The 16,412-nt window shown below is 38.3% G+C and overlaps 1 protein-coding gene across 1 annotated transcript in view; it reads left to right on the top strand.

The window, feature by feature from the left end:
* The window catches only part of WASL (WASP like actin nucleation promoting factor), a 59,545-nt gene extending 47,952 nt beyond the window's left edge, over positions 1-11,593 (top strand). The window contains 3 exon segments of the mRNA XM_037512527.2: positions 1,429-1,537; positions 5,678-5,766; positions 10,904-11,593. Of these exon segments, the coding sequence (XP_037368424.1) occupies positions 1,429-1,537; positions 5,678-5,739 (171 nt within the window). The 3' untranslated portion in view covers positions 5,740-5,766; positions 10,904-11,593.
* The last annotated feature ends 4,819 nt before the right edge of the window (positions 11,594-16,412 follow it).

The following is a 16,412-nucleotide window of genomic DNA, read 5'->3' as shown; positions in this document are numbered from 1 at the left end:
TAACTACTCTCCCATCACTTTTTCCTATTCCCAACCCTTCAGCCTCCCCACCCCCCAGTAAAACAAACCCTGTAAATTGATCTCAATTTCTTTTAGAGAGAAAAATGTCTTTCATTCTAAATTTAGCATGATAGGTCATTTTTATCTTAAATAATCATTTTCCTTTGGTTGTAATTAGAGACTTGTCAGAGCGTAGAACCAGTAAATCACCTTTGTGTTACACATGAGGTCTGAGTCCATAATTTTACTTTATTTAAAAAAAAAAAACCCCTCTACAGTTGAAATCTCTGTTTCTTTAAATATTTTATGTAAATCATCAATTTCTCCTGTGATGAATGTGACTAACATAAAACCACAGATTTACTTTAAAGTGCTGGCAGGAAATACATAAGTATTCACTTACATGCATTTTGAATTCCGTGTCCATAGAACCTCAGATAGTATTGTGTCCAAATAAGTGCTTCAAAAGATTCATTATGACAGTGATGTTCTCCTGCAGTCCTCTCTGCTGTGTTACCACGTTGCTTAAAGGGAGTTTAAATATTTCTGCTTGCTGCTGTTATACATCTTTGAAAACCTCATATTGAAATTCAAAGCTCAGAAACCATTTGTGTTGTCTTCATTTTTGTGCTTCTATACCAATAATAGTTAATCTACAGTCTAAAAACTTAGTCTACTTAGAACGGTACTTTCTGAATATTTTTTTTCTTGAATGTCTGTGGACTTCCATGTTCTCTCTCGTTAATTAGGAGTCTTGGAATTAGGAATAAATTTGTATTGAATTTACATTTTAATGAGAAACTTGTATATTGATAGCCTCAGCACCCCCTCTCCTTACCCCTCCCCCATGTAGTTTGTAGTAGATAGAAGTAAGTTAGTTGCTTGGTGTAGTAGACACATTTTGAAAGCCTCCTAACTTGTGTCCTTAAGGAGAAGGGAGGTTCATTTTGAATTATTAGGAAAGCTGAGTTTCTCTAGGAGAACTTTTCAGTTGCACCTAACTATATAGTAAGTGTGTTTCTCATCCAGCAACTTGAGGAATTTAAATATTACCTTAACTTTACAAAATAAAATGTCCTGTGTGAACAGCTGTATCGTTTCACCAGCTAGGGTTTTGTGCACTGAAAAGAACAGATGAAACTCATTTGTCAGGCAAGTATTATTCATGAAAGGATTTGATTGTTATTCTAAATTTGGAAGTATACTAACGGTATACATTAAGGAGGAGAGGAATTATATTTTTCATAGTTCTCTCTTTAGACAGCACTTTATTTCTTCTTAATTAAGTTGCCCCTGCCCTGGACTTGCTTGTCTTGTTTATTTTCCTTTACTTACAAAATAAGTAATTCTAAGAAAATAAAGCTTACTAGAAAGAAGAAGAATTTTCTAGTGATATATTTCTGAATTTTGCTGACTTACTTTTTCAAGGTATCTGATGGCCAAGAATCTACACCACCGACACCTGCACCCACTTCAGGAATTGTGGGTGCATTAATGGAAGTGATGCAGAAAAGGAGCAAAGCCATTCATTCTTCAGGTATATTTGCATATGTATATCTAAATTTAATAAAGTTTGTTACTGGTTTTATTTTCTATCCCATTCTTTGCTCACTTTCCCCATCCTATTGAAACATTTATCGATTCTAGAGTGTACTTTTTTTTTTAGAGATTTATTTATTTATACAAGAACTGGGGTACAGGTCAGAGGTAACAAAGAGTGAGAGAATTCACCAGAGACAGAGTGGGGAGCAGAACAGGCAGATGGACCGAAGACACTGCTGAGGGGAGCAGCAGGCTAGACAGGAGAGGTCTGCCACGCCATGTGGGTTTCTCCCTGGTGGGCTGGGAATCGAACCCGCACTACAGAGGCTGCGGACAGCCTTTGCAGCATGGCGCTCAACTTGCTGCGCTACCGGGGAGGCCCTAGAGTATACTTTTAAAAGTTGTTTCCACTGTAATGAATCTGTCAGAAGCTTAATGATGTCTGGACACCATAACCAAAAATTAGTAATCACTATAAATCAGAAGAACAACTTTAGGAAAACAACAGTCTCTTATACCAGGATATACCAATAGAATACCTGGCAAAGAATCTTGAAACAAGTCTTGAGATTCCTGTATCTCATTCTTGTGCATTCTTGTAACAAGAAATTCAAGAGGTTTGTCTGATCTCTGAGTTTTTGAAATAGGGTGATGAAGCCTAACTGAGGTGACATTTGGGAAAAGACCAGAAGGAATGGAGTGAACGGTGTCGAAAACTCTCAAAGATGTGTTCAGGTGACAATGACAGTGCAAAGTCCCTAAAACTGGAACAGCAATGAGGTCATTGTGCAAGGATAAGAGTAGAAAGGGTAGAAGATTCTTCCCAAAGTAGTGGCGATGATCCAAGCAAGAAACGGAGGTTTGAATCAGGTTAGTAACACCCATGAAAACTTAGCTACTATATATATTTTAAATGTGAGGATCATATTGGGTTTGCTGATAGGCGGGAAGTAGGATTTGAAGGGGAAAAAAAAAAAAAAAGAGTAAGGATGACCCCAAAGTTTTTGGCCTGAGAGCAACTAAAAGGTTGAAATTTTAATTAACTTCAGTGAAGGAGTAGAGGAGCAGGTTTGAGAGGAAAGATCAGGAGTTTGGTTTTATGCTTTTCAAATTTGAAATAGTTACACATTTTAAATGTAGGTGTTGAGTAGGCATTTTGTTATGAGTCTGAAATTCAGAGGCGCATTCTGGGTTGTTAGTGTAAATTTGCATGTCATTAACATATCCAAAATATTAGAAGTTACAGAACTGGATGAAATCCTGAAGAAGTAGGTTTATGTAGAAAAGAGTTGTAACAAGGCCTGAGGGCTAGAAAACGTAGTATCTTAGGGGCCAAATGATGAAATATTTGAAGGAGGATTGGGTGACCATCTAGGGCGAATGTCTGAGCAATCAGGCAAACAAGAGCCAGGAATCAAGCACAGCAAAGGAGGCTGTATCGGGATGGCCTGCTCTGGTTTTTCCTTGGCCTTGTCCCAGAGAGGTTTCTCCCTGTCACTGAAATTAAAACTGGAATTGGTATCCTAACAATGTGAGCTGAATTTTTTACTTTTCTTTAAAGACAGTTATTAACAGGAGCTTGAAAGCATTCTCTTAGTTTGCATTAGTCAAATCAGTAAGTAACCAAATTTTCTTCTAGAATGACATTCTAATCTGTTTGGTGCTCAAGTGTTCTATCAAGACATAGCAATTAATAGTAATAATTATAGAAAAATACGGTTACCTGGGCCTCCCCGGTGGCGCAGCGGTTGAGCGCTGGGTTGCGAAGCTGCCCGCAGCCTCTGCGGCACCGGTTCGATCTCCGGCTGCTCCCCGGCCACCAGAGGAGGGTCCCACATGGCGCGCAGACCTCTCCTGCCGCCCGCTGCTCCCCTCAGCAGTGTCCTTCGGTCCTTCTGCCTGCTCTGCTCCCTGCTCTGGCTCTGGTGAATTCTCTCACCCTCCCGCGCTTCTGACTGTACCCAGTGCATGTACAAACAAACAAAACGAACAAATAACTAAATAAATAAAAATACATGCCTCTTTAAAAAAAAAAAAAGGAAAAGAAAAATACGGTTACCTAAATTGATAGTGTTGATAACACATTTTCTTACTCTACCTTTTCAACCTGGTTGGGTGTCAGAGAACATTCAGCATTTATTTGAGCAAAAGTAGTATCGCCACACCACTCAGGACACTTGAGGGCAGGGACAATTTCTTCCTCGTCTATCCGTGTTCAGTGTCTCTCAGAATGAATACAATGACTGGCATGGAGGAGGACATTTTTGAACTGTGGAGAAATATGGCAGAAGCTTGAGATGGTAAGAGAAGACTGTTGAAATTGTTGTCATTATTAAAGTGAAAATTTGGCTTGGGACTAAGGGAAAATATCTTTGTACCTCTTTCACTTTTGTATATTTCCATGTTCCGATAGCCAGAATTCCAAGTATTTCTTTGTAGAAGCCTTCAAACAATCTCTGTTACAGGAGGAAAAAGATTGTCCTGTACACTGTTCCTCTGTGTCCATATATCCAGTTCTTACTGACTCTTTACTGAAGCATTACCAAGTATGATTACTCAGCTATTATCTCACTGTACAAACTTGATCTTTGTAGTTTTTATGAGGTATATATTTTTTAAAGGTTAGTAGTTATGGAAAGTTGGTATAGTATAGAAGTATGTTCATAAAATTCGATCACATCTAAATATTTTTTTCATTTACTAAAGTGTTTATTTGGAAGCTTCTGTGAAGCACTGTTCTGGTGCTGAGGATTCAGCGATAAGACAGGCAATATCTCTGCTGTACCAGAGCTCATATTCTAGTGTGAAGACAGTAAATCTACAATAAAACAAGAATTCTAGGTAGTGGTTACTGTTACGAGAGGCATTCATATTTTACATACGATGGTTAGGAAAGGTCTGTTGGAGGAAATGATTTTTGAGTGACCCTAAAAGTTGAGAAGGCTCTGCTAGATGGAATTGCTACTGCAAAAGTTGTAAAGCAGATAGAAGCTTGGCATGTTTGAGGGGTAGAAGGAAGGTGTTGTTACTATAAACCGTGAATTGATGGCAATGTTATGAGGGTTTGGGTAGAGGCTTGGGGAAGATTGTAATTGGGAAAATCTTACACGTTCTTATAGAGTTAGGTAATAGATTGTATTCAATAACAGTGGTCAATTACTGAAAGATTGTAAGAATGATAGAAACATGGTATTTTTAAAACTTAGAATTTAGGTGTCACCCCATTGCTCTGAAACAAATGGGACTGTAGAGTTTCAGTATTCCAAGTAAGATACAATGGTGGTATGCGAGTAGCGTGGAAGTGATGAGAAAGAGCAGATGATGGATTAGAAATGGGATGGTGAAAAAACAACAATCAATAGTAATTTCTAGGTTTTTTGGCTTAAACAATGAGAAAATGGTAATAGTAATTGTGAGGGCCTCACTGAGGTTGTCAGGATTAGAAAAAAGCATATTGGCACAGGAGATAAAAGTTTGGGGCCTCCCCGGTGGCGGAGGGGTTGAGCGCTGGGTTGCGATGCTGCCCACAGCCTCTCTGCATCGCCGATTGGATCCCTGGCCACCGGGCGAAGGTCCCACATGGCGCGCAGACCTCTCTTGCCACCCGCTGCTCCCCTCAGTAGCGTGTTTCGTCATTCTGCCTGTTCTGTTCTCTGCTCTGGCTCTGGTGAATTCTCTCACTTTCTCGCACTTCTGACTGTACCCAGTGCTTGTATAAATAAATAAATAAAATCTTAAAAAAAAAAAAAAGTTAAGTTTGGAGTTTGAGAATCCATGTGAAGAATAGGAGAAGGTAGTTTGATTTTTTGCCTTATGTGAGCCCAGTATTCAGAGGCACCAACCCAGATGTGATTTTACACATAAAGAAACACACAGGTTAAAAATTGTTACATAGATATTAAGGACAAGAACCCAAGCCTTCTGATCCTGTTCTAATCTTGAACTCACCTTGAACTCACCATCGTACTCTTTAGCTGTATTAGGTTCATTTTAAACTGACTTAAGTAACTAGATTCCTCCAAGATTCAGCTGCTTTGTGTTTCAGAAATTGAATAATTGAGCTGTCACCCATGAATTATGGTTATTTTATTTATACATGTGTTTTCATTGCTTTCTCTTGATGACTCTCTCATAGATGAAGATGAGGATGAAGATGATGAAGAAGATTTTGAGGATGATGATGAATGGGAAGACTGATCTATATATTATATATATATTTTTAAGGTGAAATACTAAACACTACTTTCTGTCTATGGATTCTGTAAAATTATCATGTAAATGTTCTACCAATTTGCTGTATATTTTTGTTGCCTTTTTTGCTTTTTTTAATTAATCTGTGCAATACCTCATTTAATCTGTAAAGGTTTTTCATAACAAAGCTACTCCCTGTTAATTGTGTGCAAGTTTACACCAGGATGCTCACTTAATTTGTGAATATTTTCCATTCCATCAACAAGGGAGTTTAAATATTATGTGTGAGACTGACAAAAACCTTAATGTAATTTAGTTATAATGCCAGAAGGAAGACACTATTTTCATACCCTACTTTTTCTGTACCTAAATTTTCTTATTAAAATCTAGTATAGCACTACATTCTTTTTGAAGTGATGCAAACCGTAGTTTATTTAGCCCCTTCATTTTGAACACAATGCTACATGAATGTTGAAGCTGATACATTGCACAGTTCTCTGGACATCACTACACTGATGCAGTTCCATAAATTTTAGCAATATATTCTACATAAAATCACTTTGGAGATGCTACTGGGGACTAGTCAGTAACACCTTACAGCAGTATTGCCTGTATTAGACAGCAGTGGTATTTGGAGGCTGGAATTATAAGGAGCCCTTACATACCTGTACTTGACTGAATTTTTCTTTTTTTACTTTTTAAAAAGACAAGTTTATTAAGGGAAAAGAAAGAAGAGGAAGCTTGCACAGATAGACACAAGTGGACAGGGGGAAAAAGCTGCCTTTCATTTTTTTTTTTTTTTGATTGAAATTATGTTTATGCTATAGTAACTGTGACAAGCTCTTTATGGCAAAAATGAAAGGAAAAATGTTTTGATAGTATTCTGAAATGAACTGAAAAAGTTAATTAAGTTTGAGTTGAGGGGGGTAATTTTCGTTCTACATGAATTGAAGGAGGTTATACATTGTGGTTACATCACTAGTTAAAACACTATAAAAATCAGAACATTATAAATGTACAAAGTTAAGTATTTTAATTTTACAGTTTGTATTCATTGGGGTATTCAGAAATACCAACCATAAAAGTCTAATCTAGTTGGAGACAGTATATACTATCTGTTATGCTATTATTTCTTAATTTTGATAATTTTTCAAGGTTTTTGTTAAATGTCAGGTGAAGGGGGTCACATTTTCCTTAAAAAATTGGTTGTCCCAATGTCAAATTTCTTGGAACACATAACTGAATGATAGACTTAAAAAAAAATAATTAAATGTTATAACCTGTACATATGTTATGTATACTAAATGATGTATTAAAATTAGGGTTTCCTTGCCTCTCTGCAATACACTAATCTGCCTGAAGGTGGTTGTTTCATATTTATAGCCCTAATTATCAAACCTACCTACTTTAAATTTTAGGTAGAAAAATGATCTGATTTAAATACAGACATATTTTTCTCACATTGAGTCATAGCAGAATGTAGTTCCAAATGTATTTCATTACTGTAGTCACAATATCCAACTAAAAGTTAAGCTCTCTAGAATTGTTGTACCGACCAAAATCTAGTATTGGCATGATCTTGACAGGCTGGACCTGCAAGATGTGGCTTGAATTTTAACCAGTTATCACATAATCTCTAGTGATCATGCATCTAGTTATCATAAGAAATAATTTAAAAGGTTTTGTTGCTGAAAGCAGTAAGTGGTGCAGTAAAATAGTTAAGTTATTCAAAGATGTTACCTTCTTTGCAAGAGTAATTTAAGCACATGGGGAAGATTCTAGACTTTTTGTTTTTTTTGCAAAACAGTGCCCTCTGCTGCTGGAAACCTTTTTCTGCTTACTATCATTTTTGTTGTGGCTTCAGCTCAGTGAGTCTGGTGTGGATGAGGCTGGACATCTACTAACTAATGAAGTTAGGAATTTGTGCAAATGGTAAAATAGAACATTATAAATATTTTAAACAACGTTAGACATTTTCCATTATTTTTCCTTTCAACGTTATAAAAAACCTCTATCTTAGAAATGTCTTAAAGGTATTGCCAATTTAAGATATCTTTTAACTTTTGGCCAAGCAATTCAGGGTTTTCCAGCTAACTTTAGTATAATGATCAGAAGCTGCTCTGAGCACATGATATCAATTCTTGGAGGTGGAAACACGATTTTAAACATGTAAGATGTGTATAAAGTAATTGAGTTTATTCCTTTTTTAAAAAAAGACATTTTGTTGTTGCTGCACAAAGTCTAAATTACTATTGGTTGAAACGCAGCTGCTGTGGAGTTCAGTCGGCATGAAGACTAAATCCACTTTGATGTAAAGGTTGCATGTTTCAGTCTTCTACCACCTGCACTGTGGGCAGCTCTGTACCTGTGCATTGTCCGAAAGCCTCCAACAATACACTACAGCTAAATGATTGTCTAGTAGCCTTCGCGTTTAACAAACTAGCATGAGGCTTTTTATATCTAAATGCTATGTGATAGACAATTTCAGCTAGCCACATATTGTATGTATGAGATTCATAAAGACTTTCAATCATTCGTTTCCATTTATCAACTGAAATTTTGTTTAGTATGTGAATTATTTTTTTTTTTTTTGAAATGTATAGTGAATAGGATGTTGCACTGGTGGCAATTCATCATGGAGCATAATAAAATTAATTTGACCCAAATAGTATAAAATAGTGTGTTTTCATTTGTTTATTGTTAAGAGATTAAAATGGATTAAAAAAATTTCAGTTGTGTAGTAAAGGGTACACAGAAGTAAAGGGTAATGGTTGAAGGTTTCAGCCAACTGCACGCCCTGAGAGTTGGAGTGTGCCGTTTAATAAACATGGCGAGCAAAGGAATGTCACACCCTGTTCTGCAGGGAAACATGACAGCTGCTCAGCAGCTTCCCTGGAAGCCGCCGCTGCGGTGGACAGAGCTTTCACACTGCAAGGTCAAACTGCGACTGGCTCTTTCGCATGCCAAAAACACTGAGGTTTCCTAAGTCAGAATGAAATTGGAGTTTACTGGTAGTTTCAGTAAAAACCAAATGTAGCATTCCATGTGGGACTTAAATAGTTCTTCATAAACAATATCAAGGATAGTGCTTACTTTAAACAGGAAACTCAGTTTTTGATAAATACAATTTTTTGTTCTACTGACCCTGCTACAAGTGGGTGTCTGGAGACTAAACTGAGTTATGGAATCCAGTGTGTAGGATGCTGCAAAATGTCTTCTAAGAGCTTTAGCCAAATTTAACAGACATTTCAAGAATATTATGTTCTATTAAAAAGTTTCATTGTATAAATGTGAACACTTAAAATGTACTAAAGAAACTTTTTAAAGAGAAATTGCCCAAGAATTTGCTCTTGTCACATTATATTTACAAAGAAATTCCTGAAATAACTTACTCTGGTATAGGAATGTAGTTCTTGAAAGACAAGTATAGAGACAAGACCAATTCATATGGTACAATAGAAAGAACATTATGAAAAAGTTAAGAAATTTTACTTTGCACACTTATCTTATTGACATGATCACATCTCACCTCCAAAACAGCAGTCTCTTGCAATCTCTTGGCTTTTTATTCATGATTTTTTGAAAACTTTGCTTTTTAGTGAATTCAGTGGGAAAAAAAGGTATAGTAAATTGGCTATTATGAATAGATGGGGAACCCTTTTCAGCTAATACTAAGACTGCCTTTACTTCCGTATGTGGTATTTGCTATCTTCCATCGCTGTGTGGGAGTAAGTCCATTAAGATTCTGGATTTATCCACATATATCTAGATAAATCTGCCATTGATTATAAAAATATACATTGGGATTTTTTTTTTTAATACACATCATACTTGCTATTATTACAATATTTAATGGCACAGAAGTCTGGTGTAAGTCTAGAAAGGTTATGTACAACACCAAGATTGACAGATGACTATATGTAATACACTAATTTTGAGTAAAATATAACAACTTATAGGTGGCTCTTAGTTTAGGCAGGTATATCTGTATTGGGAAATTTCTAGTAATTCTGAAGTGGTCCCTTAATTTTTTTAGTAACCCCCAAGGTTTCTTAAACTTACCATAGGGTCAACACTATGTCTTGAATAGGTTGGCATATCTTGATCTGAATCCCATTTTAGATAGTGCTAGATGGGTGAAAATTTTCATCAAGACTTAAGAATTTTTGGGGGGCCTCCCCAGTGACGCAGAGGTTGAGCAATGGGTTGCGAAGCTGCCCGCAGCCTCTGCAGCGCCGGTTCGATCCCCGGCTACTCCCCGACCACCGGAGGAGGGTCCCACATGGCACGCAGACCTCTCCTGCCGCCCACTGCTCCGCTCAGCAGTGTACTTCAGTCCTTCTGCCTGCTCTGCTCCCCGCTCTGGCTCTGGTGAATTCTCTCACCCTCCCACGCTCTTGACTGTACCCAGTGCTTGTATAAATAAATAAATAAATAAATCTTAAAAAGACAAGAATTTTTTAAGCATCAATATCACTCTATTTAAGCAACTATTTATTAAGATTATGTGATAGGTATTTAAATGTACCAGCAGAGTAACATAAGTTCCCTTCCTCAAAATCTGAAATACGTCTTAAGTGTAAGACCATGGAGTCATATCTAACCTCCTCTCATCTCCTGAGTGAGGTTAGACATACTCAGAGTGGGTTAGGTCAATTAGAGGGAGCTAATACTAGAAGCCAGCTCTGCCAACTAGTTCAGTTATTCTTTGCATGCACACAGTTCTATTTACTGCTTTTCTCTATTTTTCCTAACTTGTGGATAAGTTGCAGATTTACTTTGTTTTTGAAAGGTGTCTACAAGTTTCACCCTTTCTCACATATCATGTGGGTGTTGACAGAAGCTGCCAGTGTCCTGTTCCCGTCTCTGCCTGGGAAAGCTGGCTTGCTTTGAGGAGCTGGCCTCTGACTCCGAAGCATGTGATCATACTTTGGCTCAATGATGGCGGTCACCCTACATTGTCCAAGCATTCAGTCATCACAGGACACTCCTGTCATTTAGTACAGAGTTGAGATAAAATACAGCTTTCGATTCTACATCCAAATCATTTTCTTATGGATGTAAAGGGGCATTACTTCTATTTAAACAAGTATTTTATAAGCCTTTATAATTAACTTGCCTGCCAGAAAATTAGTTTGAGAATGCATTAACCTTTCTGCATATTTTTCAGTCAACAGCTGCACTGTCAATTTAAAGCCTGGGAATTCTTCCAAGGAGCACAAGAACAAGCTGAGCACTTTAAATCCAACTTCCTGATTTTCCTACTAGTGAGCGAAGGGAGATTCCAATTTGGTTGCATGTACTTCACCCTTATTGGAAAAGAGGCAGGAAAATAAAACTTATGTCTAGTGTTTGTGGTGTTGAGAGAAACAAAATAAATGCAAGAAAAGGGCATTATGTCCACTTAACTCAGGAAACTAAGCTATTCATAATGTCACATTTCTGTAGTTGTCTGTAAACAGAGAATTTTAATTGCCTCCTTAGATCAGCTTCTGAGTCTAAAGTGAAACCATTTTCTTTTTCAGCTAAGGTAGGGGACTAAGGAGGTAGAGAATGAAAAGAATTTGTGTTTGTGTTTGTGTTTGCAAGCAGATTTTTAAGATCGGTGATGGGAGAACACTCAGTAACAAGGCTCCATTTTGAAAGATGGAAATGTAGGAAGAAGCTGATGATATAGCAAATTTGTATATTATGTTTTTGGAACAAGAATGTAAATGTAGGCACTCCAACTTTTTCTCAGCTGAAGCTCAGTTTACAACCAGTCCATTCAACTGAAAAAATTTTTTTTTATCTTCTGAGCTGTGGATATTTGCTGTGGATATTTGCCAAGTGTTGTGATATCGTTAACATTAGTAGTTAAACAATTATAAGAGTAATAAGTATCTTAGAATTGTCATTTCTTTCCAACTAAATGGAACACGTTAGGTTCCATTTAAATGGGCTTGCTTTGTCCATGGTAGAATGACTGTGTGCTATGGAACATGCTTATAAGGATCAAATGCCTACAGATGTTTAGAAAGTTCAAGTAGATTCTGAACCAAATAATTGCTTTAGATGCTTACCAGTGCCCCAAAATTTTGCAGCCAACACATCTGGGTCAACCTGACAGGGTTTCAGCCAGTTAGGCCAAATGCCAAGACAGAAATTCTGAGCTCCACCCAAATCCTTTCAACAGCCTTTTCTACTTCGCACTTTAATCACATTGTTTTTCAGCAGAAAAAATGGTTTGATGGGAGTCAATATTTTTCACGTGTCTTCATTTCCCAATTCGACTATCGCAATAACTTGCTTAGGAGAAAAGAGGTAGGGAGAACCATTTATTCAGCATCGGGGTTTAATTTTGATTCTGTAAGGCTTACTTCACCTATTATTTTTTTTAAAAGATGTATTTATTTATGCACAGAGTAACGCATGTAGGCCAGAGATGCAGGCCATGAAAGGATTCACCAGAGACAGTGGGGAGCAGAACAAGTGGATTCACTGAATACACTGCTAAGGGGAGCAGTGGCTGAGACAGGAGGAGTCTGCTGTGCCATGTGGGTAAGCTCCCTGGCCGGGGATAGATCTCACTTCCCAGTGGTGATAGTGCTGAAGCTTAACCCCTAAGCCAGGGAGGCTCCTTCACCTATTATTATGTATAATTGAACTCAAGTGAGATTTGGTGGGTTGTTGAACAAAGTAGGATAGCTCAGGAAGGAGAAACAGTTTTCTTTCCATTTCATGGTGGTTAATGCTTAGACGTAGCCTTATCTTCGTATCTTGGTTTTGTTTGTAGTGTATAAGAGAACTGCAGTGATGATCCTACACAAGAACTTCTTGACGTTACAGTCAAACCGCACTATTCACGCGCAAACCATTGCTGTGTCTTCCTGTTGGTGAAAGTCCCATAAAATTGCTGGAAAAGGTGGGCATTATAAAAAGTAAAGGAATTTTTTGAGCATTTCACCTTCCCCAAAAGCTTTCAAATGCATTAACGGGAGCCAGTGAATAAAGCAAGAAGGAACAAAACCGAAAGGAAATTTTCTGTATCTTGTTCCCAAATCTTTGAAATCTCCTCTTTTTTCAAAATTAGGTGAATGCACTCAAGTGTTGCTATCTTAAGGTCCTTTGTTAAACCAAACTATTTTTAAATTATTTTTTTCCTTTAAGTTGGAAATGGACCCCAGACTAAAACAAATCTCTCATCCCATATACCGGTGTAAGAGTAAGATCAGGGTAGTGGTAGAAATTCATGCAACTACGTAATGCAAAGACTAAGAAATCAGGCTCTCCCCTCTTCAGCCCCCACCCTCTCAGAATTTCTGTAGTTTAGTCGGACCAGGAGCAGGAAGGGTGCTCCCAAGGGACTATGAAAGAATGGCAGAAAGGCATGCAGTAGTGAGGAAGTAAAAATCTTGACACTAGAGGTTGGAAATACTTGTGAAGCATTTGACTGAGGGTTCCAGCAGGGCGCTGGAGATGCCAGCCTGAGGCCACTTAGGGTTAAGGTGGGTATCTTTGTGTTTGTGTGCATGAGGAGCAACACTGATGTATATAAAATATTTACAGAACAACCCTCATCTGTGGAAATTAAAAACAACTTATCCAAGTACAAGACAGTTTTTAGCTGACTCCACTTAGACTGAGAAATAGCCATAGGTCCTGACTCTTTGAAAGTTTATGTCACTGCACTCAGCATCTCAGGAGAACATTTGGGGAAAATAGGAGAAGATTTATATTTGTAATCATTCCCCACAAGACTGGTAATAGGCTCAGTGGTGAAAACTTAGGCTAATTTGAAGATTTGCTGGCTATAGATTGTTTAATGCAGGATTGTTAATATTGAATTGCTGCATAATTTCTCTCTCAACCTGGGGAGAGTTTAAAACATTTATACTATGTGGTAATATATGTGTATCATTTTGTCAATACTAAGGCAACATATCTCCATGGTGGTTTTTTTTACAAAGGGCCATTTGGAATTTCGGACATACATAAATCCTTATATTCAGCACTGTTCCATGAAATATAGGTACCGGTAATCTTTAGATGATTATTTCTTCTAGAATAACTGACCTGAATAAGTATTCACCTTGACAACAATATTAATTGACTTACCAGAGCTGTTCTAAGTCTTCTGGAGGAACAAAAATAAAGCTCTGTAAAGTTCATAATGTAGAAAACATTTTTCCAAGTTGTTTGGTTTTCAGACCCAAATCCCCATTGGCATTTTTTTTTTCACAGCAACTCCCCAAAAGATAGAGAGAGCTCCTGCACAATTTCAAACAGAAAACTGGAAAAAACAACAGGTTTCAGGGAATTGTAACTGCTTCCTAGTCTTCAAGCTGCTGCTTCTCCTGAAAATGTGTCCCCTTAAATCACTGTCCAGCTTTATTCTTTCTCTGAATATTATAGCAATAGCTTCCATTCTGCTAACCCCTCCTAAAATTTATCCAGTTTTTGTTTGAGAGTCTCCCATTCTCTCCTCCCCTCATCACAGAAATTAACAGTAACTGTCAGGCAATTCAGGAGGTATAAATTGTACAGGAAAGCATTTGGTTTTATGTGCGAGTTGTGAGTTGGTATGGGGTACTGGGGGCACAGTGAAAATTCCCTGAACTTTTTTAAGTCATAGTAATAAAATTGGCAAATACGGGGCCTCGCTGGCATTAGGTTTACAGCCCCTGCAAGTCTTTTTGTAATAAACATGATCTCCAGAGGACACAGTGAACACCTGTCCATTTAGTTTGCAATTCCCAGTATAGTGTGTGCTCTGACTTCTGGCTTATCCTTTCTGCAGAGGGTACTGGAATGTGGGCGCCCATCTAATTTCAGACCAGACTACTTATTGATGATAAAGATGAAGCCATTTAAGGTGCTTCCGAAATCCCAAAGCCATGCTCACCCAACTCCCACAATGTCCATCACTGTAAGTTTTTTCTTTCAGAAAAATCATTTTTAAATGATTTGGCACTGTCTGAGCTGTTTTCTAAGAAGTAATTCTAATATTTCAGGCAAGCAAAGGAAACTTGGTTTCAATAATTTGCACAAAGTTCAATAGTAAGCAACAGGGCTGAACCTTGAAGTCTAAATACAGAGGCCGTGGACTTAGCCACTATAGGCCTCTGCCTTGGTAATATGTGGAGATGGTCTGGGTAAAATACAAAAATACTACTCCGTGTCTGTACTTCAGATGCAGAAATCTCGGGATTTCTCTGCTTCTGCACGTGCTTAAGCCTGAAGAGAAATGCTGTCACCCCTTGCTTTCAAAAAAGCACAAGACTGGGCCTCCCTGGTGGCGCAGCGGTTGAGCGCTGGGTTGCGAAGCTGCCCACGGCCTTTGCGGCGCCAGTTCGATCCCCGGCTGCTCCCCGGCCACCGGAGGAGGATCCGACATGGCACGCAGACCTCTCCTGCCGCCCGCTGCTCCCCTTAGCAGTGTGCTTCGGTCCTTCTGCCTGCTCTGCTCCCCGCTCTGGCTCTGGTGAATTCTCTCACCCTCCCGTCCTTCTGACTGTACCCAGTGCATGTACAAACAAACAAACAAACAGATAAATAAATAAATAAAAATACATGCCTCTTTAAAAAAAAAAGCACAAAACTACAACAGAAAGGAAAATAAACTATGTGCAGCTAAACCAGCAGCTAGCAAAGGCAAGTTCTGCAATGAGAACAGCCTCAGATTTTTAAAGCCTTCAGCGAGTAGAATGTCTTGTGTACTTTGTCTTTGCTTTGCTCATTTCTAATCCCCTCCTCACTCCATCACTATTAAAATTTTTTTTTTCCATTTGAAGTATTAAATTAGGTAACTGGCATGTTTGCGTAATCCCAAATGCTTAAATGATTACAGAAGAATTTATTTGGAATTGCCTCAGTCTTGAACTTGAAGTAATATCTGCCAGTCTGCCTTCTTTCCTTAAGCATTTTCCACTTCATATTTTTATCAACCCCAACAGTGACTTTTAATTTACAAATGTTGTACATTGAGAAAAAGTTGGATGTGTTTAGCTTATTTTTTTGGTCTTTTTAAAGTCACAGTAGACTCTAAATTTTGAGTGTGCACTATTGAGAACATGTGCAGATACACTTTAAGTTCCCCACTAAAAGGCTAGTTTTCTTCTTTGCCATACCACTGTCCTCTTTTTTTAAAAAAAATATTTATTTATTTATGCATACAAGAGCTGAGGTACAGGCCCAGGGGGATGAGAGGATTCACCAGAGACACAGTGGGGAACAGAACATGAAGACTGACTGAAATACACTGCTGAGGGGAGCAGCGGGCAAGTCAGGAGAGGTCTGCTGTGCCCTATGGATTGCTCCCTGGCGGGCCGGGGATCGAACTTGTGCTTCAGAGGCGGTGGATTGCTTCATAGTGCAGTGCTTAACCCCTTGCGCCACCAGGGAGGCCCACTGTCCTCTTTTAAAACAACTGTGACTGGTGACAGCTTCTGGGGTAAAGCCTAGTTATCCATCCCAAAAACTTCGACAGGCGAGATTTCTGTCACACTTCCTCTGGGCATCTCTGTAAAGAGTAACTGAAAATTCTTGGCAGAATTTAGAGAAAAATAAATCAGGGCTTCGGTGAATATTAACTTGTTCCTCCTGAGTGTGATATTTTCGTCTTTCTGCTGGTCCCCTGTGTCATCTCCCCAACTCCCACCTGGTTACATATTGATGAAGCAAGAGCTGCAGGAGTTTGA

Source organism: Talpa occidentalis, unplaced genomic scaffold (genome assembly GCF_014898055.3).
Source record: "Talpa occidentalis isolate TD23 unplaced genomic scaffold, MPIMG_talOcc4v2.1, whole genome shotgun sequence".
Classification (NCBI taxonomy): Eukaryota; Metazoa; Chordata; class Mammalia; order Eulipotyphla; family Talpidae; genus Talpa; species Talpa occidentalis.
This window is presented reverse-complemented; position numbering and strand designations above follow the sequence as displayed.